We start from the raw sequence: 27,614 nt of genomic DNA, 5'->3' as shown, positions 1-27,614 counted from the left end.
GGCTATTACGCCAAGTGGTTTTTTAATTTTTTTTTAATGTATTCTATAATACAGTAATTTTAAAAATAGAGAATCGACTGTGTTGGACTGTTGAAATTGAAATACAACATGCTTTGATAAAAGAATAAAGCGTTAGTGTGTAACACACGAGATTGTAGGTTTGATTGCTGAAAAGAAATACAACATTTATATTTTTATTAATTTGTTTGATGCTGCAGTTTCAGTTCTTCTAACTTGTGATTTCATAAGCTGTTGTTATAGGTCAGTATTCTTTCATTCTTTACTCGTCATATTTTACATATGCGATTATTTTTCTGAGGCACTACTGATCATCATTTAATTCAGTAACTTGGACTGACCTATGGGTGACTAAGTAAGAGTCAGAAAATATATTAGTAGGAATAATGACCAATAGCCGTTACCGCATTAATGACTGGCACTTACGGAAACATTCGTTCTGTTCGGTTATTGAAAAATTATGTGAAAGGAATTCCGTTGTGTTCGGTAGTATATGAACGAAAGTTCCCACGTGATTATAATGTAGTACCATGCACGCGTTATACCTTAAAATACACTGAAAAGGACTTACTTGGACAAACTAACAGGATCTGGGTATTCAGAACGGAAGTTTAAAAATCCAGATAACTATATTTTCTCTTTTCTATGTCTTGAACTTTTGGTCAGTTTGTGTATTTTTCCTTGTGCAGTGGTTTAAAAGCGTGTATGTACTATTTTTCATTGGAAACTACTTATTCTGAAAGAAAGAAAGAAAGAAAGGAAAAAAAACAAAAACGAATCGATATTCTGTATATTTGAAAGTGCAGAAGTCATATTTTAATACTTCTGTTTTTATAGCGGAGCAGCACATCTACAAGAGGAGAAGAAATATTGAATATTTTTTTTCAAGTTGAATAGTTTTCTTTTGTATGTTTAATCTGAAAATACTTTACAGTAAAGCTTATTGAGCTGGCCACCTGTTTAATGTGATAGCATAGCTTTAAAACAGTATTGAAAGTGACATTATGGGATTATTTATCCGTAAAATGTCCATTTGTGTAAGCTATTTTCTAATGAACGAAGGGTGACTAACTTAGGGGAGTAAGTCACTACAAATGTTAATGCTTATTTTATATTATCAGTATAGTAAGTGTAATTATTTTATGTTATAATGACGGTTGACAATGCTTCATAGGTAATTTTTATGTCATTGGAATATTTAAAAACCAGAGTAGTCTTTATAAACGTACTATTTTTAAATCACACACACTCTTGTCTTTCAGGTCAGCAGAACATTCCGATGCCCCCACGGCCGTCAAGTAGTCAATCGGATGGAGGTGGTCCAACTCGTATGAGTCAATCTCCGATGGCTACACAAGGTGAGTTGAATATTGATAATTGATATTCTATATGAAATCTTACTGTCCAACCTGTAGTCGACAAAATTGTTTCGTAGAGAAGACCATTTTAGACTGATGTAGTCCACCAATGATGCATCGTATCACTATACTGATAAAATAAACATGAAGTGAATTCCAGTATTATTTACAAGAAAGATATCAAGGGAACTAATGGATTTGTGCATTTACTTGCAACGATATCTAAAATAAAATTTCAGCATTGAGTTCTTTGATCGTTTTGTAAATTTCCCCACACTATCATCCAAGGCTACACTTGACATATCTTCATTGCAAAACTAAAGAAGTTTACCACGTTCGAATAGTATTAGGGAAATCATTTTTCGAGTGATAAATTTATCTATACCGGAATCCATAGAGATTACCTCGGTTCAAGTCTCGAGCATGTTACCAAAATTAAAACAACAACAAGAAATAAAGAAGTACCGAATCTTACGAAAAATGACGTAAAAGCTGAAAATTGGCAAAAAAAGAAAAAAAAATCTTTAAAATTATCAATTTTTGTGTCAGAACGAAGTGTAATATTATGTATAATATGAAGTAATATTATTTGATAAGCAATGTGTCCGCGATACCAGAAAAAGATGGCATTTCATCTTTCGCACCCTATTTACAGTTCGCACCCTGCCAGTTACAAAGAAAATAAAATAGTTACAGAGAAATGTTCTGAATTTTTTATTAACATATTCGATTTTTCACACAATTTTATTTATGAATTATTTATTTATGAAGTATAGGAAATCTACAAATGTGCATATTTTTCAATTTAAGTGCATATTTCAGTTAAATGTATTGCTTATTTTGAATTTCTTAGTTTACATAAATCCGTTCTTCAATTATTACAAAATCTGCTTATAGTTAGAAATGTTAGTGGTCATTTTTATTATTTATAATTAAATACTTCTTGCGTGATGATACTCTTGCAGCATTAGCAGAGTTGTTAACTTTGATTTCTTTTTCAGGTGGTTACCAGCAACCATTGGGCCCACCTCCACACATGGGGATGTATTCCAATAAAATAAGTGGTCATCCAGGAATGGTTCCACCTAATAGTCAACAAATATCTCCATATAATCCTCAAGGTCAGCAGTATCCACAAGGTATGTTTGTTAGTTCAAAAGAACATTAAAAGGAAGAAACAAAATTTGTATCTTCTATTTGTATGTATTAAGGTCTTCTGTGGTTGACATAAGTTTCTGCCGGTGTTGATTAAACTGCAGACTGGTAGATTCTTTATTAAACGTTCTTTCAACCCTCGGAACGCCAAGATTGTGTGAAAGTGATTCAGTCAAATTTTTTCACATTGACTAGGTCGTAGGTACACTCCTGAAATTAAATATATTCTTCATGCATCTGTGTAGAGGTCTTTAAACAAATAAAAAATGCATGTATTATTTTGAAAATTGAAATAATATCGGTTGAGTCAATTTTGGCTAAATTTTGGCATTCGTGTGTGTTTTGCAAATTTAACAAATTTGTCATTTAACCCATTTTAAGTTGCAGCTAAATGTTAATATAAATATGTCAACTTGCTATCTTTATTCGTCCGTTTATTATTATCATCATCATTATTATTATTTTGGGTAATAGAATGTTTCATGAATGTAAGAAAATCGTGTTCTGTCTGTGAGGTGCAATTTACAGTTTATAAATATTATGATTACGTGATGTTAATAGTCAAAGAAATAGCGTGTGATGATCAAGTCGAAGTAAATATGTATGTAAATATTTAACAGTGCCATGTATCGTCTTTCTTATTTAAAATAATAATGATAATAATAAAAACCTAGAACATATCTTGACATTCTGAGGGTTAAAAGAAAGGAAAAGATAAATAAAAGCTGCTACTTCAAAATATGTATATACTTTCTTCATGAAATTTGCTCAATTGAAATTTAGAACTATGATAATGAAGATTATGTCATTAATTGCGTGTTACAAATAAATCAATCATAATATATATAGAGAGAAATGTAGGAAATCAGCCGATTTGTTTTAATACTTAGTTCTCTACAGGTAAAGATATACCAAAATTGAAAGAGTTAAAACACGTGACAAGGACTGTGATCAAACCTGGGTCTCTGTTTAACCATCATGTACACTCATGTCCAAAATTATTGTCGCATGTCTATAAATATGTTGTTGTAGGAATATAATTTGATAACGAATTCGCCCGGTATTTCTTATAATGTTAGTATGTGTATAATCGGCAATGACATGTATGTGGCAAATTTCATGTCAAAAGAGCAGTAAATAAGAACAATAGAACGAAAATAAAACTTTCTTGTTCATTTAACAACATTTTGTTTTACTCATTCTAGTTTTCGTATTTATAATTCTTTTCGTATGAAATTTACCACAAATATAAATTTTCCGATTATACACAAAGTATCAGTATTAAAAGCACCCTGCAAACCCATTATCAAATTATATTCTTACAAGAAGACAGTTATAGATATGCGACAATCATTTTGGACATGGGTGTACCTTAATCTTCTGTAACCCATACCAATCACACATGCTTAAAGTCGGTATATAGTCAGATTAGACCGGTTGGACTATACCACAACTTACTGTTATTTGGGCAATCCAATGACGGTATATTATTTAATATTTATGACAGATTGAAGACGTATGTAGAAAGAAACAGAAATTAAGTAAACAACTTACTTGGTTTAGTATGCAATTTTTTTTTTTTACAGATAATAAGAAAATGACCAAAATTGGGTCAACATTTACTTAAACAGTAAAAATGTGTGACTGGTCTAGGTAGAAACTGAGTAAGCGTATCGTTAACGTACCAGCACGGTAAGTCCGAAACTTTGGTCAAAGTCCTTGACTAGTCGCCCGTTCTCACTTCTTGAATTGCAGTAATCGTAAAATAAATTGTTTCGTAGATTTTTTTTTTTTTTTCATTAGATGTGTCAACTCATAAATGTTGTAGAACATGGTTATTGTGCTTCAAAACTGTTACTCTGTCAAGAATCAGAAGTGTATCAGAGTAGGAAGTGCTTTTACACTGAGTAAGGATTCAAATGCCGGATTTATTTTCAAGTCGGATACTTCATAGTTTGAGTAAGAACAATAAAAGTAGCAAGACTGGATGAGAACTTACACATACCATAAGAAAAGTATTCATGTCAAAATCGTTGAGAAATACAATTTAATCTTAAAACAGTAAATATTTTTGGTCACACATGTATAAAAGTAAAATGTAATAATCAAATCGGGACCATGTATACCAAAGACATACATGCTAACCACTAGCTCAGCAGGCATGTCCTCTGTGCATGAGATTGAAATAGTTAACTTGCTCTGAGGTTGTACTCTCATATTATTATTATTATTATTATTATTATTATTATTATTATTATTATTATTATATTTTTATTTTTTTTAATTATTATTTTGTGAAAATACATTTCTGTCGCCTTTTCACGATATCCCTTTAATTTATATATAGTTTTTTTCTTTGTCGAACTTACAGTTGAACTTCAATTTTTTAGTAGTTTATTTTAAATTTTTAGTGAACATGTTTCGGATCGACCAGTTAGCTTTATCGTGATGGGGACAGATGCCTCACTATAGCCTCACTACTGAGGTCTCCAGTGTAGTCAATGAAATTTAAGTCTACTAAATCCACTTTTCAAAATTTTAAAGTCCGTTTTTAATACTCAATTTAATCTTACGGAAGGTAACTACGTCTATCGCTCTTTTCTGCCTAATTCAAATTTCTTCATGCTTTTAAAAACTATTCGTAACTCTTTTCTTTGTTTCAGATTGTAAATTGTTTCCTAATTTTTATGTAAAGGTTTTGTCTGTAACTAAGGTCTAATTTTGTTACGACTATAAGTGACATTCATTAGTATAAATTTAAGGAGAAAGAAATTTACAAGTCGTATATTGGGTGAAGATTTCATATAGTCTTGGTAAAATACAGGACATTCTAGAGAATCTTGTCAGAATTAACAGTCTAAACGAAATGTTCCACAACCCTCATCGTTATGATTTTCCACTGTCTGATTGACTTGAATGTCCTTTCAAGAGTGCTGTGCGTTTTATTGTCTGATGCGAGTATCGTAATCAGGAATTTTGAGTTGAAGAAGACCTGCTAAAGGTTACGATTACTAGCATCATTACAGTCGTATTCAGATAAGTGTCCAACCTACTAATCTAAAATATTCATCCATCTTTAGCTTTAATTGTTATATTAAACAAAGGGTAAGCATTTCTTTCGTTCAGATCTTCAGTACAATTTTGTTTGATGTGAGTACAGGTAATAGCCGTTTAGAAGACCATTAATATGTTATGAACTAATTTTATTTGTAATTTTGTTTTGGCAGGCAACTATACTCCACGACCTCAAGGGCAAATAGGTCCAATGCAAGGGTATGGTCCCAATCAGAGTTTCGGGCCAAGTAATCAACAGCCTCCGCAGACGAACAGCATGAGTGGACAATATCCAGGTCGAGGAATGCCTAATCATGTTTCTCCGAATCAGTATGGAAGTTACCAAGGAAGTCTAGCCCAGTACGGACAACAGGTAGTTAAAATAACTTTTATTGCTTGTAGTAGGTGTTCTAAAATTAATTTATATATTATTAATATATGTATTTTAAATAAATATTAACAGACGGAAACCATATTCACGAAGAAATTAAATGTTGACCAAAAGCAGGGAATTATTGTTACTATTCAGTTCAAAATCTCTTGTCGTTGCGAATTCTGTCGGGAAATTTGAAGCTTAAAATATATAGAACGATAGTCGTGCCTGTTGTTCTGTATGCTTGCGAAACATGGTCGCTTACGTTGAGGGAAGAATGTAGACTGAAAGTATTTGAAAACAATAGCCTGAGTCGAATATTCGGACCCAAGAGGAACGAGAATGGGGAATGGTGGACACTTCATAACGAGGAATTACATAATTTATACGGTTTACCAAACATTGTTAGGGGCATCAAGTCTAGAAGGCTCAGGTGGGCAGGTCATGTAGCCAGGATGGAAGAAAGTAGGAATGCTTTCAAAGTTTTAACTAAGACCATTAGCGCAAATGGGAGGACAATATTGAGGTGGATCTCGCAGAAATAGGAATACAAAGTAGAAACTGGACAGGAGTCAGTGGAGAGCTCTTGTGAACCAAGCATTAAGCCTCCGGGTTTCGTAAGGCATAGAGTGAGTTAGTTTTAAATAAATTTCATTACTGGATTTGTACGGACGATGTTGCATATCGTAACTATTTACCTTTTGTGGAACGGACAATAAATTTCCCATCATACTTGAGAGACGAATTCTCAGAGGATGTGTAATATTTTTGCAAGTAGTGTTGATTTGTTGTTACTATAAAGGAAAATTCAATTGTTATGGTCATCGTTGTCAGTAAACGGGAATTATGTTACAAAACATTGCAGAAACAATATTTTCTGCACTTCAATTTTATATTTATGCTTCATGTTATAAAAGCTCACCAAGAAATATATTATAGAGCTAACCAAGAACCAGTTCTACAACACTCGTTCTGTGACCTTTGGTGACCTCTGGAGGGCACAGGGTTGGTCATAGGGAGTTGACCCCATATATACAATTTTCTGGGACATCCTCAGCTACAACATATCCGGAAATCTCCCAAATCGAACAGACGAGGAAATACAGTGCATTTTATACGGCGTTCTTTGGGATGCTTGTAGCTGTAGAAGAGAAACGAACAGGAAAATTGTTAAAAGTTGTGTATTTTTTTAAAGTACCTTTTCAAGGGGTAGAAAGGGGAAATAAAAAAAATCCGCATGTTATTTAAATGAACGTTTTGTTTTTAAAGATAAAATTTCGTGTTTCAAGTAATTGCAATTGAAATGAAAACTTGAAATTCGGTATACTTGTAGGTTTTTGATAGCGTTATCTGAGTAAGCCACCAAAACTAAAAATTACCAACTTCAGTGGAGTTTTATGGGAAACTGAAAAGTCTTCCCTATGTTGTTTATGTTATTTAGGTAAATAGAACAGCTTCACTCCTCATAATTATTAGGCACGTCGGCAGTACAACAATGATGAAATTTGGCATGTTTGTAGCCTGTCGGGAATAACTAACAAAAAAATAGCCAAAAGTGAAAGAAAAAAAAATCTTCGTGTTATTTAAAATGCGGTTATTTTTCAATGAAATCTTAAAAGTTACATACTTCTAATTGGAATAGAAACTCAAAACTTTGCATTCTCGTGTGATTCCCCCCCCCCCCCAAAAAAAAACGGAAATTTTGGGTTAAAAAAACAGTTTTTTACCGTTTTTTCCCGAGATTGGAAAGAAACGGAAATATTGGGAAAAATTGGAATTTTCGAATAGTTTACTGCATTATGCTTTTAAAATGAAAAATATTTTATATTTACTAGTTTACAGTTTAGATAATTGAGTAGTTATGTTTCTTCTATTAGAATAGGCAAATTTTGTGGTAACAAATATATTTGTACCACTCCTTTAACGTTAGCACCGTGATAGTATAGAGTTATGACTACAAAAGATCCTAAAATATACTCCTAGTTAGATTAATTAATATAGACGTATTTAAATTATCTTAAGTAATCTTATAAAGTTACCGTTTTATGGCAGGGAAGTGTTAAATAAGAGGGCCAGAATCATTTTAGTTAATACCAGTATGTTAAAATCAAATATAGTATATATTTTATGGAGATACGTATTGTCCTTGTGCTGTGTAAAATTTCCGGAAATTTTGAACCCATTAGAAAAAATCTTTTGGAAATATTGGCAAAACCCGGAAAATATAATTTAAGAACTATTTCTTCGCCTGATACTAATCTTATTTGCTGTAACGTGTCTCCAGCGTATATACAACGTATTTCGCTAGCAGGAAAAATACTTAAAAGCAACAGGTTTTAATTTTACTTTTTAGTTTTCTGATTTCTAACAAAAATCCCTCTATTTGTATATTTTTCGAACAACTCAAAAGAGAGAGGTGATCTTATTTACATACACACACACACACACACCGCACAAGTGCGTAAGTTTGAGCAGCGACAAATATATTAAAGAATTTAATATGTAAAATTTCCGTTCGTTATTATTAAAGACTAACAGAATACTGGATACTCGTTCTTCGCACGGGGAGAATATGTTTCATTTTGGGTATAAAGGGCACCAAAACTGTCACCAATGAACTTGCGGACCCCGAAAACTATGAATTCGACACTAGTATCAGTCACTTTTATTTACTTTTACATGTCACTTTCCCCCTTTAGGAGTAACTAATGGGGGATGAATTTGGATTTAAACGGCATCGGAAATGTCACTGTTCATCTCGGCCACCCCAAAAACCATTGGTTCGACACTAATATTGGTCATTTTCGATCATTTTTTTTATATATTTCCCCTCTCCTCCGCCACCAAGTTACGAGGATGAATTTTGATTTAAACGGCATCGGAAGTGGTACTATTCATTTCAGCGATCTAAAAAATTATGGATTCGACACTAATATCGGTCATTTTCGATCATATTTATATATCTCCCCGCCCCCAAGTTGCATGGATGAATTTGGATTTAAACAGAATAGGAAATGTCACTGTTCATCTCAGCGACCCCGGAAATTATGGATTTGACACTAATATCGGCCAGTTTGTCATTTATATATATCAAGTTGCGGGCTTGTATTTGGATTTAAGCGTCATCGGAAATGTTACTGTTCATCACAGCAACCCCAAAAACTGTGAATTCGACACTACTATTGGTTATTTTCGATCATTTGTATATCTCCCATCTCGCCGCCCCTAGGTCACGGCTCTGAATTTGGATTTATACGGCATTAGAAGTGCCACTGTTTATCTCAGCGACCCCGAAAACTTTGGATTCGACACTAATATCAGTCATTTTGGATCATTTTTTTTTTCTATAGGAACGGGGAAGGGGGAGTTTCGGCGTTGAATTTTGATTTAAACGACATCGAAAGTGTCACTGTTTACCTCAGCAACCACGAAAACTGTGGATTTGACACTAATATCGGTCATTTTTGATCATTTTATGTATCTCCCTCCTCTTCCCCCAAGTTGCAGTGCTGAATTTGAATTTAAGCTTCATCGGAAATGACACTGTTCATTTCAGCAACTCCGAAAACCACGAGTTCGACACTAAGATCGGTAATTTTCGATATACAGTATATCCACACTTCCTTCCTCCAAGTTGCACTTTCAGAGTGAAATGGTACAATCCATCTCAAGCCCGAATCTCATCTATGTTAAAAATTTTTATCTAGATCAATCTGGTAGCTCAAGAGTTGTTAAGTTACAAATATAGTCACTTTAATTTTATATATGTAGATAGATTGTCGCATTAGAAAACACGTATTTGTTTACATACAAAATTTTGTACATAAAATTTATATTAAAGTTTGCATTTGAATATTAAATAATAGTAGTAATTATATGTCTTAGTGCATGAGCATTAGTGAAATTTGCCTACTGCTCTTTCTTTTAAGAAGTAATTTGGTTAAAATTAACAAAATTTAACCAGGTCAAAGAGCATATTAAGAACTCATTTTCATTCAGAAGCCCTACTTCTTGCAACAGAAACGCTGCATGATGGTAGATGTGTTTGCAATTATAAAATTTCTGTAATTAATGCACAACCAAAAGTAAACTACTAAAAGGCACATAAAAGAAATGAGCGCAGACTACTAATTTGCAAGAATAATTACAACTGCTTTATTTTCGAATGCTTCTTTTTTAAATATTCACAACATTGAAATTTCTCAATTTACATTTTTCACACCTTCGAAAAACAATGGTTCCATTACTAGTAAAACTAACATAAAACAAAGATTTTTTGTATTTTTTTTTCAATTTTTCCGGAAAGAAACCGAAAAAAAAACTTTTTTACCAGCCGTTTTAAAATTTCCGGATATTTTACAACATTAATCAAGAGTAAAAGTCCGAAATGGTATATAAGGGAGGTTAGGGTATCTGCCTGTCGGTGTTCCGGAAAGAAACCAAAAAACTTCGCACAGATGTTCCTCACACCGAAACAAGAGATAAATTTATTTTGCACTTTGCTGAGGAGTGCCCAGTTTCAGATACAGTGACTTTCAAGCAATATAGTGATAATGACGCCAGATTGGCTACACTGTGACCATCAACAAATAAAGTCAACGTATTCCTTACATCAGAACAAGAGAAAAGTTTATTTTCCACTTTGTTTAGAAGTGCCTAGTTTCGAAGGTACAAGTTGACTGAGTTCGTTGATGGTTGCAATGTACCCATTCTGAGGTCACTAATCACTCAGTGGTTTAATAGTGTCTGTATTTCCGAAACTAGACACTTCTCAGGAAAGTATAAACTATAAAATTTTCTCTTGTTTTGATGTGAGTAACATGTATTGGAAGTTTGTCAGTTTATATATATATATATATATATATATATATATATATATATATATATATATATATATATATATATATATATATATATATATATATATATGGGTATAAGCAAGTCTTCTTGGTACGATAGAGTTTGCAATTTTGTTCGTATCAAGATAATACATGGCATTTGCGTGATAGAGTACTTGGTTTCATTTGCTGATCAGCTACATCCGCCATCCCGTTTGAAAATGGCGGTCGTTTAAAAATATAAAAGATCTGTAATTTCTTAATATTAATGCTAGAGGAAAAATGGAAAAGTGGGTTAACAAAAAGGAAGTGATTAAAGAAAAGCGAGTAAGGTGGTGGGTATGGAAGCGAAGCCCCCATCTATCTGAGGATTAGTCCTGGATATGTTTTCCTTTTCGTGAATGGAAAAATATTGAATTCGTGCTTTGTTAGATGCCATGTAAATTAACATTAGTTTTCTATTATTTATGTCGTTTGTCTTAACTTTCCTCTTCAGCACCGAGGATATATGAAACGTAGATCTACAGTTTAAGGTGGAATCCGACCCGCCGTAATGCGTTCAATGCTTTCCCATCGGGAATCTTACTAGGGATCACGTGCATCAAGGGCACGCGTGATAGCTCATTAGACCATAGGGAGATTCTTCTGTTATTAGTGTTCGAGATATGCTATTTCATTGTAATTTCGTTGTATGAATGTAGTATAAAATACTCAGATTAATTCTGGTACATTTTTTTATTTACCGAGCAATAACAATTTATTTGTTGTAGGGTTGGGCGAATCCTGCCATGAACCAAGGACCTCCTCCTAGCCTGATAGGAGGACCAGGAAGTCAAATGCCTGCTAAGGGACCACAAACTACTGTTCCAGCATCAGCAAATTCTGCTAGTGGGCCTCGACCTCATACGCCACCTCATTATCTCAAACACCATTTGCAGGTACAGTATATTGACTTGTTAAATAGTTTCTTCTTTGAGGCTCACTTTCAAAAAGATCGAAAAGAAGAAGCTGATTCAGCGATAATAAATAGTCATTGTTCAGCGCGTGGCATTTTTTTTTTTTAAATTATTAATTTATAGGTGCATATATATAGAGATCCCTTTACTGTTATTTTTATCTATAGATATCAGGGTTGGCTGGTTTAAACCAAGGTGGTTTAAACCAGCTGTTTAAAAAAAAAAAGTTTAAACCAAAAAGAAAACAAGAACGAAAAATGCTTTAAATCGTGTGAACTTCATGGTGACGTTTCCACATACCAAACCATCTGCATTAGTTTTATCTCCTTTTCACCTTTTAATCAAGGTGTCTCATGTTCAATTCTCGGTCAAACCACAACCCTTCTTTCATGTGTAAAGCAAGTAGCAGTTTGGATGTCACTTTAAAGCGAAAGTCTTCTTTATAACCTCGGGATTACATAAAGATGTTAAGCCTAAACATACGAAACGAAGCCAAATTGTATGTTTTTTTTTTTTTTTTGCTTGCCTAAATGCTTGTTGTTTTATAAAGAAGCAAAGGTTGCCTAAATATATTGATAGACATTGGCAAAATTTATCGACTGCCTATGTAGCTTCCAACATTAGCTTGGATTAGACTTCATTTTAATTTTATTGAATGATATCTACATACTAAATTTGCAATTTAATACCTCAGTTTAAGCGCACTGATTATGATACGTTGACCTTAGATTTTACATGCAAAGCAAAAACAGGATTTGCTTTGCCTTTAAAGTAATAACAGGATTTTCCCAATGGCTAACGCGGGAGTTTCCCGATTTATATGTATAATAGTTTCACTTGTGCAACTATTTATCTTTTTGTCCTGAAATGACTCGACAATTATATTAACAAGTATGTAAAGATCAGTACAACGTATTTTTATCAGGAGTCCTTCGTGAGTGAGTCGGCAGACTCATTGCATTTGTGGCCAATTAGTCCCGGTTTCGAGTCCAAATGGAGGACAATTTCTCTCGGATGTAAGCCGGGAAGCTGTTTGGATCCCGCTTTAAGCTTATAAGACCCCTTGCAGCATAACCCTGTTTTCATAATAACAGCAAGGCGAAACAAACTTATTTCTCTCCATATGTAATATAAATACATAGAGGAAATTATTTTTTTAAAAAAGTTAAAAAAAAAGGTTAAAAAAACGGGTTTTTGGTTTTTTCCAACTCTGATAGGTATGAAAACAATACCACTTTCCCATCTTCAGTATCAATTTTTTTTCTTGGTTTTGTTTTCGTAAAGTACACTAAATCATTTTCAGCATCGTACTTGTTCAGTATAATCGATTCAGGTTAGGGCAGGAGTTTTCAAACTTTTTGCAGTTGAGGCTCCCCTCAACCACCAAAATCTGAACGCGCCTCCACTGTCAAAAGGGAAATGTGTCAACAACATAAATACTTGTATCCCTAAAAGAAAGATTATCACTATGATAAGCTATGTTTCATTTATTAATTACTATTGGAATATCTCATTAACACAGGTGATCTACATTGTACACACTGACTACACCTTTTAATGTTATTAGCCGGTGTTAATAATTATAAGTTGTGGCAAGCCAGATATTTATGTTAAAATTGAAAACTACGAGCAGAGAGGGAAATTAAACCGACACATTTAAATGTTGAGCAAACTCAATGGGATGGTATGAGCTTATTTTGAATCTCACAATTTATTAAATCTTGGCACATACTTTGAAATGGCAAGATACATCTCTTTCTGGAGTTTTATTTCTGACCTATATTTGGATTTGATCACCGCCATGGCTGAAAATCCGGTTTCACAGAGATAGGAAGTTACAAAAGAAAGGGGCACTCGCAAGGCCTTCTTACTTAATTCCAGATACTCATTTTTCGCTGAGCTCCAAAATTCAGGGAACGATGCAGAGAGAAACTTGGTCTTCAATATGCTGTTTGAAGAAAGATCAATAAGCTGTTTCTCTTCTCGGATGGTGAAATTTGGTGAATTCTCTGCGTTGAATGGATTTACGATCCAATTGTGCTGTGTGTCCTCTGAAAAATACTTCTCGAATTGGACATAAAGTTATGTTAAGTGTTCCTCAAACACTGATTTGATTTCTTCATTTAGCTGGTCCCCGGTTTCTTCTAACGAGTTGTTTAGTATAGGAAAGCAGTCACTAATGTTCCCGTCTTCAATGCTCCTCTTCCAAACCAGCAACTTCCTTTTGAAGTCTAACACCTTGTCTGACAATTGCAAAATGTGTGTATCATTCTCTTCTAAAGACAAATTTAAAACATTTACTTTCTCAAAATTATCACAAAAGTATGACAGCTTCTGAAGAAAGGCAGAATCGATGACATTTTCAGCATTGGAACGACTTAATCGACGACTACTTGTGCTGTCAGATAAAGGCACACTTTTAGTTTAGCTGCAAATTTACCAACCATAATCGAGACCATGTATCAATTGCAGCCGGCACAATCAGTTCCTCAGCTTTAGAGTGGGATTTCTTGCATTGTGCCACACGATATGCTACTTTATATGATGCTAGAAGAGCTTTTCCCGGCACAGAAGTTTGTTGAGAAAATGTACTTTTGTTTCGTATCACTTCAGTTTCTTTACGGGGAAAATATTCCCGGTCCTTATCTTGTAAATTGATGTGCATAGTTTCTAAATGTCGCTTCAACTTACTGGGTACCATGTTATCTGCGGCCAACACTTTCAAACAAATTACGCACTGAGGCCTTTCTTCATTATTAACAGTAGAACTGATAAAACCAAAGTCCAAATAAGGTTCATCATATTTCCTATACCTCTGGTTTGGTTTCTCTGAGCCACTAAGTTCTGCATTATAAATATGTTTATTTGTAGGATATTTTTTTAAGTTCTCGTGCCTCCCCTGACAACCTTCGGCGCTTCCCCAGGGTGGCGCGCCGAAGCTTGAAAACCTGAAAACTGAGAATACGTGATTAGGCGATTAAATGGAAACGATTAAAAGAAAGAAAGATAAATGATCTATATTAAAACTATCATATATTACCACCGTTGCCGACAATAGCTTTAATCTTTTCTTCCATTTCTCTTCGTCTTCGTTATTGAATTTTGAGTAGTTTCGAAGATCTATTGATGAGCGACTCAGTGGGTTTACTTTACATATGCATACATAGTAAGTCATGCGAATTATTAATGTATCACCGTTACCAAGTGTTAACTTCCTGCCATTATCTCCAGGGGGCAAAAAGGTTGACCTACTCTTTCCTTGAGTAATATCACTCTTGGGTTTTGGTATTAATATCCAAGTTGTTTACGCGCGAACTGTAGGAGTAAAATTGCGATTTGATGTTGAGCATAATTAAACTATATTGTAAACGAAGCGTGTAATTCCTGGAAGGAATTTTCTCATGTTCATTTTCAGATAAATTTACTTATCTAAATTCATAAATGCTTGATTTGATTTACTGTTAACGAATGAAAGAAAGTCTTAAAACAAGATCGCTGATGTAACTTAAATACCATTTAGTATTGAATGTTCGTCTGAAAAATGTATTCTATTTAGATCTGCTTTGAAGAAATAAATATTATAGTTTCTTATGTACAGTCATAGGGGAAAAAATGCCTTTATAGTTGCATCCATAAGTGGAATGTTTAGAGGCATATGCATGCAAGGAGGTCCTTGAAGAAGGGACAAAGAATATTTTTAGTTCTAAATTGTTAAACAAACGTAAATTTGCATAGCAATTTATAGGTGTTGCATAGCAGAGCCAAGACGTCTACTGCTACTGGAAATTCTTGAATTATACTGGAATTTAATTTTGGTACTGGAAATACTGGAATTTTGATCTACATGCTGGAAAAATTATGAAACTGGTAATTTGTCAACAATACTTTTTTGTAATTGTATTAATAGTCTTGAAACAAACAATTTTGTATTCACTGAGATGGTAAACTTTTCCAAAGCAAGAGTTGTATACATTTTGTAATTAGATATTTAGAGCAATGGGTGGAGTGGAGGGCTGTGAGGGGAACTGTTAAAAAAAATCAGGGCTAACTAAATTTATTAAAAATAAAATATTCTTTTGATGGTAAAACAATTACAAAACCTGAAATCATCAAGAGTGTGATTATTTCTAAAGAACTTAAAAAAAATCATTGTATTAGGTACTGGAATTTTGCTGATAGTTATACTGAATATACTGGAAATATACTGGAATTTTCAAAATAAAATTCAGTAGACACCCTGAGAGCGCAAGAGAATTCTTTTTTTTGCTTCTTTTTATTTTATTAGTGTGCGTGGATATGAAATAATAAAGAAGTTGAATAAACCACACAACTATGATAATCAAAGAGGAAAATAGAGAAGAAATAATAATATTTATTTTCAACTTTATCATTCTACAAATCATTTACGCTAGTAGCCATGTTTGAATAGGTTCTTACGTCTATTTGGAGTTTTATTATTATTTATTAAATGCTGAATCCATAATGTCGTTAAGAAACGGGGAAATCGCATTACGTTATCCTCGAAGTTTTTTTTTTTAAACAACAAAGGCACAATAACTTACTTTACACAAATGTTAATTTCCTAATTCAAACTGAGTTAAATGTTATGGGGATCCAGTTCTTTTTCCCGTTCTTTAAATGCTTTAAATCGAAATTTCCTTTTCACTGTTTGAGTGAAAAACAAGACGGCGTACAAGAAAGCATATGTCAAGCTCAATCCATGGAACATCTAAATACTTCAATGTGCTCCTTACTAGAGCTTGAAAGAACTGTGAAAAGATAGGCCCAAAAAGGGAGTACTGCTGAAGTCCTGTGCTTTCGCTAGTGAATAGGTTTCCGAATAGTAAGCTGGGGATTACCAAAGCCCATTGAAACACTTTTATTTCCAGATGCAATATGATGTCAAAATACACATCTTCATTAATTCTAAGGCCAATCACAATATGGTGTGTGATGTGTAGTGGATTGAGGTGTTTTTTCAGAACTGGGAGGCATCCAAAGGGAACGCCAGGTTTCGGAGGGGACATTTATGATTAATTATACGATATGTGAGACTGGAAGGGAACCGTTCTATCATGTTGGATAGATAATGATAAAGGTTTTTTTATTGCAAAAATAACTTAGTTTGGAAATAAATTATGAGAAATGCATGCTATCCAACTTTTGTTTGTATTGCGTTTATAGCAAACTACAAGGTGACACTGCTTTTAGAAAACGCTCATCAGTGTATCGTCTTTGTGTATACTAAATTAATATTGAAAACTATTTATAACTAATGTTCACACTTTTTTGCAGCAGAAGATGGGTTTTGGACCATCTAATGCTCCGGTTCCTCCTACACCTGGTGCTCCACAGCTAAATTATACCGGAAGCTCGGGAATAGGGCCTGCTGGTGGTCCCCCTTCATCGTCACCTGGAGTTCCACCTGGTTCGACTCCTGGAATGGGTCCTCCTAATAACGTTCTAGGAATGGGTCCTCCAATGGGACCTCCATCTTCACATGCTGGAATGGCACCTCCCAGTTCGACGTCAGGAATGGGACCTTCTTCAGGTCCAGGAATAGGACCTCCACCGTCGTCATTGGGGATGGGTCCTCCTGTTTCCGTCGGTGGAATGCCTCCAGTATCAGGTATGGGTCCTCCGCAGGGCGGACCTCCAACATCAAGTTCAGGGATGGTGGTTTCAGCTCCAACAAGTGTACCACCCGCAGTGTCATCTACGAGTACATCCGTTTCTACGTCGACTCCTTCATTACCTAATAGTCATGATGGACCGTCTCCCTTAACAATGCCACCTCCATCGTCTACACCAAATTCGCATCCATCGTCTATTATTTCGAATATGTCAAGTGGAACTCAGGTGGATATGCCCATGAGCAGTGTTGCTGAAGTTGCAGGTGATAACGGAATTACAACTACAGCTTCAGGTACGTTTTTCGTACTTGTTTTGCACGTTACCAGTTCTTTTTAGAATATTTCTCATAGTACAATGGCAAGATCGTGTTCAGATAATATTTCAAACTATTGATTAAGTTACTGTATAAATTCGATAGGTACACTCATGTCCAAAATGATTGTTGCATATCTGTAACTGTCTTCTTGTAAGAATATAATTTGATAATGATTTTGTAGGGTATTTTTAATACTGATACTATGTGTATAATCGGAAAATATTTGTTTGTGGTAAATTTCGTAGGAAAAGAATTATAAATACGGACATTAGAATGAGTAAAACAAAATGTTGCTAAATGGATAAGAAACTTTTATTTTCGTTTTATTGTTCTTATTTACTGCTCTTTTGATATGAAATTTGCCACATTTCTTTGCCGATTATACATATACTAACATTATAAAAAATACCAGGCGAATTCGTTATCAAATTATATTTACAACAACATATTTATAGACATGCGACAATAATTTTGGACATGAGTGTACGTTTGGAAACCTTTGTTTCTGAATTGTATCATTAATATCACTACTCAATTACTTTTAAGACTGTATTTTTCTTTTCAATTGAGGTTAGAATTAAAGATTAAAAGTGATAAATTCTTAAGAGTCTTTATCTTAAATTTTAAAGTACATTCTAACTATACAGTTGCTTAATAAAATATAATCTGTATTAATCTTTTTAGTAAATGAATCATGTACAGTTGAAATTAATTATTATGTATTACTCTGTACAAAGTGATGAAACTTTTTTCTTTCGATGTGACTTTAGTTGACCTATTTAAAAACAATTTTAAAAATAGTAGAACTTTTACTATTTGGTCTAGGAATTAATTCGTGCGGGTGGACAAGAGATGGCGCAACGAACGGAGCGTCCCACAGTTCCGTGTATCCACACATGTGTTGCAAACCCCTGTCATCGCGTATCGTTCGTAGTATAGGGCAGTGGATTAAAGCGTCAACAACACCAGTTTGTAGTTAAGTGAACATGGCGCAATTTGTGCCTGATAAAGTGTTTTTGCGGGGTGTCCTGCTGCATTACTTTAACATGCAGAAAAGTGCGACTGAAAGTCATCGTATTTTGGTGGAAGTGTATGGTGACCATGCTCTAACTGAGCGAACGTGTCAGAAGTGGTTTGCACGGTTTAGAAGTGGTGATTTCGGCTTGGCAGACCAAGAGCGAGCTGGACAGCCAAAAAAATTTCAAGACGAAGAATTGACAGCATTGCTCGAGCAGGATTCGTGTCAAACGCAGGAACAACTTGCAGCAGCATTAGGCGTTGATCAAACAAGTCTCCAAACGCTTGAAAGCCATGGGAATGATTCAAAAGATGTCACATTGAGTTCCACATGAATTGAAAGACAGAGACGTTATCGAATTATTACGGGTGATGAGAAGTGGATCCATTACGAGAACCCTAAACGAAAAAAGGCCTGGGTGAAACCAGGTGAACCAGGTCCATCACAACCAAAACGAGATATTCACTGTGCAAAGGTTATGCTGTGCATATGGTGGGATATGAAAGGTGTGGTGTACTATGAGCTGCTGCAACCGGGTGAAACTATGAATGGAGAACGTTATCGACGACAATTAATGCGTTTGAAGCAAGCTCTGGCCAGAACACGACCAGAATGGGAGAACAGACATGATAAACTTATTGTTCAACATGATAACGCTCGCCCACATGTCGCAAAACCGGTCAAAACCTATTTAGAAAATGTCGGATGGGAAGTTTTACCCCACCCGCCGTATTCACCAGACGTTGCTCCTTCGGACTACTACTTGTTCGATTGCATGAACAACGATTTGATTGGACAGCGGTTTACTTCTTCAGAAGATATCGAAACATGGGTCTCTGACTGGATCGCTTCCAAGGATGAGGACTTCTTTCGCCACGGAATCCGTACATTGCCTGACAGATGGGCGAAAGTGGTGGCTAGCGATGGACAATATTTTTCTTAAGGTATTTATGTATTTTGTGTTTGTACTACAGCTTCAATGTGTGCGTACCAACCGCACGAATTAATTCCTAGACCAAATAGTATGTATAAATAGAAGAGAACATTATTTATACGTTAATTATTCATTAGTATGTAATGGTCTCATCAAATTTCATGTTTGCTTATCTCGATTTATTACGTATGTTAACAACTAATGTAAGTGTATTGGCTATAAATACATATTCGTATGTATTACCTCAAGTGCGACAGGACGCATAATACTTATGTGAAATTGTATTTTATCGAATACCTCTTTCCTAGTCGTTATTCATTTCATACGACCCTGCATTCCCTAAGAGTGACGCGCCCCGCCCATCTTACACATTTCTGTCTAATCGTTCGTCACATATTCAGTGGTGACTAATACATATTGTTGAATATTGCTATATAATCGAGTGCAAAAGGTAAATTGAACGGTACAGGGTTCGATTCCCGGAGGAGCCACTGTCGGAAAGATGTACAAGCCTTTTCAGGCCAGTTATCCTGAGTAACGTTTTTCCTGAGTATTTTCATTCACATCAGGAAAATGCCGGGATGGTATGTAACATGCAGGTCCCAGGATGCTTCCTCTCATCTCCACTTCGCTGGGTGGTGTGATCGCCGAGGGATGTCATCCCTCATCTGTGACGGACTTTACAAGGCCATAGATCCCGAATGCAGAGAAATGTAATTGCTAATCCTAATCCGAAAGGTGAATTGGATTATGTATTATTTTGCCATTGCTGGAAGTCTTGACTGCTGTGCTCAGGAATTAGTTTCGTAATGGATGTCACTACAGCATTATAATTAATATTCATAACATAAAAAAAAATTAAGTAATAAAACGTAATTAAACCAGAGTAGGAGATTGTGTAGGAAGCACGTAATATGTGTCATTTCTGATGCTGAATTCAATATATTAAAAAATTCTGTTTTAATGTTTTAGTGCCCACTTCACTAGCATCTGATAATATGAATGATTTCGTGTTAACCCATTGGCCTTATGAAATCTTAAAAATAGTTATTTAAATTAATTGTTAAATTATTTAACTTATTAGCAATGGCATTAATTCAATATTTTGTTTCATGAAATATTTATTAAAATAAACTAGTGTAACACGTATTTCTGGGGAAATGTTTAAGAGTTGAGATTACATTTATGTGTATTTAAAAAAAAAAAAAAAAGTTGTTTTAATTATTTTTGTTATATGCTCTTAATTTTATATATTGAATTAATGTTTTTATCTGTTTAACTTCAGGCACTACTACAACGAACGTTACTCCTTCTATGTCAGGTTCTGTTACCTCAGTTATTACCACTGGTCCAGATGGTACACCTTTAGATGAAGCTTCTCAGCAGTCGACTCTCTCCAACACTTCTGCAGGTTAGTGTTCGATAGTAGTAACTCACTTCTACTTCTTGTAAATATGTTATTCACGGAAAGTATTTCACGATTTTTTTTCTTTCTTTCTTTTGAATAGAAGTAGTATATTAATTACTTAGCGTTGAATTCGTTATATATGTATATATATATGATCAGAAAGAATATTATTTGCACTTACGTAATTCTTAGGGTATAATATTCATTGTCCAGAAATTATTATATGGTATGGAAGAACATTGAAGGAGTTCACATAATAAGCTTTCCTATTTATGTATGTAATTATTACAGCACAAAGGAAATTTGTCTGTTTCTGATTCACGGAAAATTTGTGTAAAACCACTTTGAAGCCATTATGTTCTTTGTTTTTTAAACTTTTATTTATTTATTTTTTTTTCTGATTTGCCAGCAAAACTGCATAATTTCCTTCTACATTTTTTATTAGTAGCCTTCGAACTGTTGCTCAGTTCAGTTAGAGCATTCTTGACGGGAAGAAGATAATTCTCTGCATTGTCTAGCTTCGAAAACCAGATTGTGTTAATGATATTTCGAAATTATTGTCTAAAGAAAATAGACGTGAGATGACACTTTTAATAGCCGGAGTTTTCTAACACTTGCATAGTTCAAATTACTAGTTTCGGATCTAGTCCAGTCACTTAAAAGATTTTGATATGTCTCACTATCTTGACTCTTTTTCCCTTATAACTAGTGCCAATGCACTGCTTCGATGCCATTCAATCACTCAAGAGTGCAAGTGGTTCCGTTTGAATTTGAAGTGTTTGGTTCTTGATCTGAAGGTCCCAACCTTACCATCACTCTCGACTTATTTTTCAAATGAGTTGCCATTTGCGAAAGCCACTATTACTTGTCAAAATTTGACAGGCTTATATGAGCAACCACCGAGATGTGTGAATGTATACCGAAGTTCAGAATTAGGGAGAAAATAAATATGCCTGGTGTATTTTTTCTGATTCTTCGCTAGTAATAATATAATAATAATAATCTGTAAGAAGTGAATTATTACTGATTTAAGATGTAGTGCATATAAATGTTGATTAAGTTTGTGATTGCAGTTTTTAGCATACTGTGTACTAACAATAGTTTTAGTTCTTCAGCAATGTATGTTATTGATAGGATAAAAAGTTACTGCTTTAATATACTGTAATGCGAATTAAGGAATTATTCTTTCTTTCTTTATTTCTTGACACGTCTGTTCCCCTTCATTCTATACTCTGGAAGGAATGAATACCCCTTTGGGGTACTTATGGTACAATTTGTACCATACGGGTGTTTCATGGTACATTGCGTTATAACTCTCCTATTTGAGCTTTTTCGTCCGGGTTTTTTGTTTTTTAAGTCCAGAGGCATTGTAGAAGACCTTACGTATGGTTTCACACCTTCCTGCGTCGAGACATAGGAGGTGACGACGTCATAATTCTAAAATATATATTTTCTTTTATTAAGCCTATGTTCATTATTTTTTGGCGGGCTTATTTTTGCACCTGGAAAATTGGAATTGTGCATAAACATTCAGCCCACCTAGTAGTATTTATCAGATTTTTTCAGATCTCTGCGTTAAAACAGGGTGGGTCAGGGGGGCTAAAAGTTGAAAAAGGGATATTTAGACCCCAAAAATCCATTTTTTTCGGGATTTTCCCGCCTTAGATACACGATAGAGACACGTTAATGGTACCGCCTGAAAGGCAGTTTTATTCTGAAGAGAATGATTGGCGGATTATAGTCCTAGGGTAAATAGAGATGTCTCAGGAAATGTTTTATCAGATCATGGTGCATTGTGGGGATTCTTGATAAAATTTCTCCCGCCCTTAGCATTCAAGATAGAAACTTGAAATTTGGCACACACATTCAGTATACCAGTTTATCAGATTTTTTTTTTTTTTTTGAGATCTCTACGTTCACATAGGGCCGTTCCAGAAGGGCCCAAAGTTTAAAAAAAAAATTCCCTCGAAAGTTTCCCTTTGACATCACTTTTCCCTCTCCTGGTATATGGTATGAGCATGCAAGCGGTACCATTTGAAAGCCAGCTCCATTCTGAAGAGAATGAGGGATGAACCATGATCCTAGGATAAATAGTGACGATGCAGTAGCTGCTTGACTGAAAATCTAAAAAATACCCCAAAAACCCCGGGTCCCGAAAGGGATACTGGCTTGAAGGAATGAGTAGTGGCCAATATTGGCTTCCGTTCTTTCCTTTTGTTTACATTTATTGCTGACACTTTTATTTCCATAAATCTCTGCTATGCAATGTGAGATTGGAGGTACTTATGTTTTTGCATTCTCAGAATTTGAATCGCAATTTTTTTAAAATTTTTTTTTTAGAAGTAAAGTTTGCACTATACGTACTAAACATTATTGTAACAAGCAACTATATATTGAAGTGTAGCGAGAAGGTTAGGTAATGAGAATTTCATTATTTTCTGATAGCATCAGGTGAAGATCCAAGTAGTACTCCAAAGCAAAGGAAAGACGGTTCGGTGCTAGGATCTGGAGGGTTTCATAGTCATCCACCAACACCACAGAGTACTGTACCTTCTCCTGGTGCTGGTAGTTTGAGTTCTATGCACGAAGAATATGGAGATGTAAATAGTCCTAGTTGGCCACGAACTCCGGCCAGTCCTGTAAGTATTCCAGTAGTTTCATTATTTACTGAAAAAGTGCTATTTATTTATTTATTTATTTTTCTTTAATTTCAGAATTTAACTAGTACGTGATCAATAATTACAGTTCTGTGTTACATCTAAGATGTAAGCAATTCTTACTGAAAGTTAGTAATGATGATAGTATTTTATGGTGATAGAAATGAATTAATGACACTTGTCAAGTCAAACTTATAAGTCAAATTAATGAATCCAAGAAAGTAATAAAATTCCATACATACCATTAATGGAGGAAATAACCGATTTTATAACACACCGTCGCACCTATAAATTCATTGGTGTGATATAAAATTGGTTAATTCATCCATGTATCGTACATATGTAACAAGGTGGCTACACAACAGTGAAAAGCGTGAAGAAGTCGCGATGTCGTATACGTGAATGAACCTGGAATAAGCCATAAATTTTGTTATTAGACCTTGGAAAGCTAGAAAATTTTTAAATTAATAGAAAATACCTCTCAAAAGAAAATAAAAATCGAAAGTAATTCAAAATTTTTAATGTTTTCCCGTTTCTTGTATGTAACAGTCGCTCTTGAACGAGGGCAAGTTTAATTATTCCACTACTATAACGTACTGACCGCCGCGCCATGCCTTGGACTACGCCCACGATTTGGTTTTGCACCGGGGGGTTTATACTACAGTGCAGCCAGTAAAATTTATTTTGAAAAATTTTCCACCGTAAAAACCGTGAATTCGATTATTTAGTTTGAGTGGGAAGCCCGTAATTCAACTGACAGAGGTGCTGGGTTGGTTGTGCAAGCAGAACAGTAGTTGTGATATAATCCATATGGCCTGAGTATCTGAGCACTGACGTTGAGTGACAGAATACATGGCTATTCAGGGAGCAGACTGGATAGCGTAGTAGTTAACGCTCAGAGTGGTACGGCGGAGACCCAGGTTCGATTCTCGATTCAGTCATGCATTTTTCACATTTTATATTATAATTATGTAATAAACATTTTATAATACCAAAATTCGCATGTAGAACAGCACTCTGAAACTTTGTAGATAAATAAAGGACTGTGTCGAAAGATAAAGAATGTCAAGGTTTGTATATGCAGGGAGCTAAACTTAGTAATTTTTATTGGTTAATTGTCCAGTGTACATATTGAATAATCTATGAACTTGGGTAGATGAAAATCGACAGTACAAAATGAAATAATATTAATTGTTTTTTTTTTTAATTTTTTATTTTATTTATTTAACACAAAGCGAATTTCTTTTTGTTATTCCCGAACTACAGCAATAGATGAAAAAAAAAAAAAAAAAAAGAAAATCAATCCGAATTCAGCTTTCTCTATACACGCGCTCATTCACATATAAAATACTTCAGAAATTTCATGTATTTCATAAATCAAGGATAATCTCTTTGGCTGTCAATGCACGAAATATTATTCATAAAAATATTTTAGAATATTATCACAAAAGTACTTCTTTCGTCCTATATAGTTCTCTTTAAATGAGGCAGGTTAAAAGATTAGATGTTGAAGAAGTACTTAGTGTAATTTGCCTTCTTTGTAGATAAGAAAGTAATTTAAAATAATGGGCATTGGTAAGAATAGTAACTTGATTTCTACAGAATACTTTTGTAAGTAGTTTATATATATATATATATATATATATATATATATAATATGAGTTTCAGACAAATGGAATTTCTGTATTACTTTACTTGAAGAAACATTGTAGCAAAATAGGTAGTTTTCATTCGGTAATTTTATTGCGGGTATGTCATGGTGAGATGTTTTGGTAGTTACATTGATTTAACTACTAGATTTCTACTATTTGAAATTATAGAGTGCATGTGGTTGGTACAGTGCGGGATTTCATAATTGATGTAATATATTCTATGAATGAAGATCACACTGGACCATGTTTATGAATGGAAATAATTGTTTCGATTGTTCAGATACTCTTAAATTGGATTAAGTTTTATTGGTTTGGGATTATACAGTGGAAACTTGGAGGAATTAAAAGTGTTGTTCTTGAGATATTTTTATTTAATTCACCCTAGAACATACAGAGAATAAAGTGCTGTGTAGCATAGTATTCTTCCAAGTTTCTTTTTATAACAAACTTAAGTGCTTATAACCTGCTAATAATGGTTTAATTAAGCAGGAACAGTTCTTTGAACGTGGTTGTGATGCCTCACACCATGTTTTCCATATTTATTTTGCAGGTGTTTAACAGTCATGTGCCCCAAGACCCGTATCGATCAAAGGTTTTTATTATTTATATATTTCTTATAATCTTTATGCTTCTAACTTTATTCTGTGCATTCACTTTTCTTGGTTCCTTATATATGTGGAGGTGAAGTACTAAGATGCTTGCATGTTGGAATACAGAATTGTGCTCCGAATAACTTCCCTCGTACATTTAGAGACTATTCCTCTTTGCGGTTACAAGAACTAACTTTCTTAGTGTTGAGTAGCATGTAGCATGTTACATATTGGTGCAAATAGCTCATAAAATCTTAATCTAGTAAGGAAATGGGGAGATATTGCTTGATGGAAATCTTGTACCTTTTACCCGACTAATGCTTTCCTTATCCTGTAGCATCATAGTACTAATAAGCATTCTTCGTAAAACTAATCCTTGATATAATTGAGTGTTGTTTATGATATGTGTTTATTTTTCGTAATCCTGGAAGTGTCTTATTGCTTCCATTTTATTTTTTGGATTATAACGATGTAAGTTTTTAAACTACAGCATTTTTTAAAAGTAGATGAATAATGACGTAGAAAACTGTAATTAATATTTAACTCTTTTGGTAAAGATATGGCATGTCTTATGTAAAAAGAAAATAGTATTTACATACATATATATATAATATATTTCTTTGGTGAAATAGTGAATAACGAACTTCAGTTGTAAATTAGTTTTAGCATATTGAGGAATTGCATTTGTTTCTTCACAGAAACCGGATAGCCTGAGTAAATTGTACGAAATTGATGAGAGTCCGGATCGTCGAATATGGTTAGATAAGCTCTTGCAATTCATGGAGGAACGAGGAACCCCGATTACAGCTTGCCCTACGATTTCGAAAAATCCGCTAGATCTGTATAGACTATACTTGTTCGTGAAAGAGAGGGGTGGTTTCCTGGAGGTAAGTGTAAGTATATGAAATTACATGCGATTATTTTTTCTTTTTCATATTTGTTTGTTATTCATGTTGTAATTAATTCAATCTACATTTTCTAATCTTTGTGGTGTAGGGTGATGTGTTGGTGACGTCTTGTCAGTATAGTGTTTGATATTATTGGTGAGGTATTCTTCGAGGATTTCTAAATAAGCATTTTTTCCTCTCTTAGCAGTGATACTGTTCAAAATAATTTTTTATGTACTCTCTAGCCACTGTGTTAAAATGTCTAATTATCGTAAATATTTTGAAATTTATCGTTTCATATATAAAAGGGAAGAGCGTTTCTACGGAGTTTCTTGCTAATCATTCATCATGAGTAGTACTATATAAAAAAAATCGCAGCATCAATAGTGTGTCCGTGCAGATCTTTAAAATTGTATACTTTATTTATTTACTACCACAATTCCGCTTTACACGCTACTAACCAAGGAAATGATAAATCAATGATGAAATATCGGAAGTGGGGAAAGACAAGTACTCGGGGGGGGGGGTATCATTCACCACCAAACTTACGTGAATACAACGAGAGTTCGTACTTGCGGCAGGGCACATATGATGCGCTATTTCTTTTCTGATCGAATATGATTTGAGAAAATTTATTTAATTGCTGTTGTTTGTTGGTTGAACACTATTTGGAGAGTTATGTAGGGTAAGTCTGGTGGGCACTAAGAATGTAATGCAATAAACAAATAATCTTACAGTACTATTTTTTCTTAATTATTACACGAAT

At 34.2% G+C, this 27,614-nt stretch overlaps 1 protein-coding gene across 7 annotated transcripts in view; it reads left to right on the top strand.

Annotated features, from left to right (window-relative positions):
• The window catches only part of osa (trithorax group protein osa), a 253,832-nt gene that overhangs the window by 176,012 nt on the left and 50,206 nt on the right, over positions 1-27,614 (top strand). For 4 of the 7 annotated variants that reach the window (XM_081727117.1, XM_081727127.1, XM_081727102.1 and 1 more), the window contains 9 exons: positions 1,281-1,376; positions 2,378-2,515; positions 5,759-5,958; positions 11,567-11,734; positions 17,048-17,678; positions 20,940-21,065; positions 23,508-23,701; positions 25,922-25,963; positions 26,660-26,854. In XM_081727117.1, coding sequence (XP_081583243.1) covers positions 1,281-1,376; positions 2,378-2,515; positions 5,759-5,958; positions 11,567-11,734; positions 17,048-17,678; positions 20,940-21,065; positions 23,508-23,701; positions 25,922-25,963; positions 26,660-26,854 — 1,790 coding nt within the window. The remainder of the gene's footprint in view (positions 1-1,280; positions 1,377-2,377; positions 2,516-5,758; positions 5,959-11,566; positions 11,735-17,047; positions 17,679-20,939; positions 21,066-23,507; positions 23,702-25,921; positions 25,964-26,659; positions 26,855-27,614) is intronic. The other 3 variants (XM_081727104.1, XM_081727110.1, XM_081727113.1) reach the window with 3 other exon arrangements.

This window comes from Thermobia domestica, chromosome 1 (assembly GCF_964235325.1).
Source record: "Thermobia domestica chromosome 1, izTheDome1.hap1.1, whole genome shotgun sequence".
Lineage (NCBI taxonomy): Eukaryota > Metazoa > Arthropoda > Insecta > Zygentoma > Lepismatidae > Thermobia > Thermobia domestica.
The sequence above is the reverse complement of the archived record's forward strand: the minus strand, read 5'-3'. Positions and strand labels throughout refer to the sequence as shown.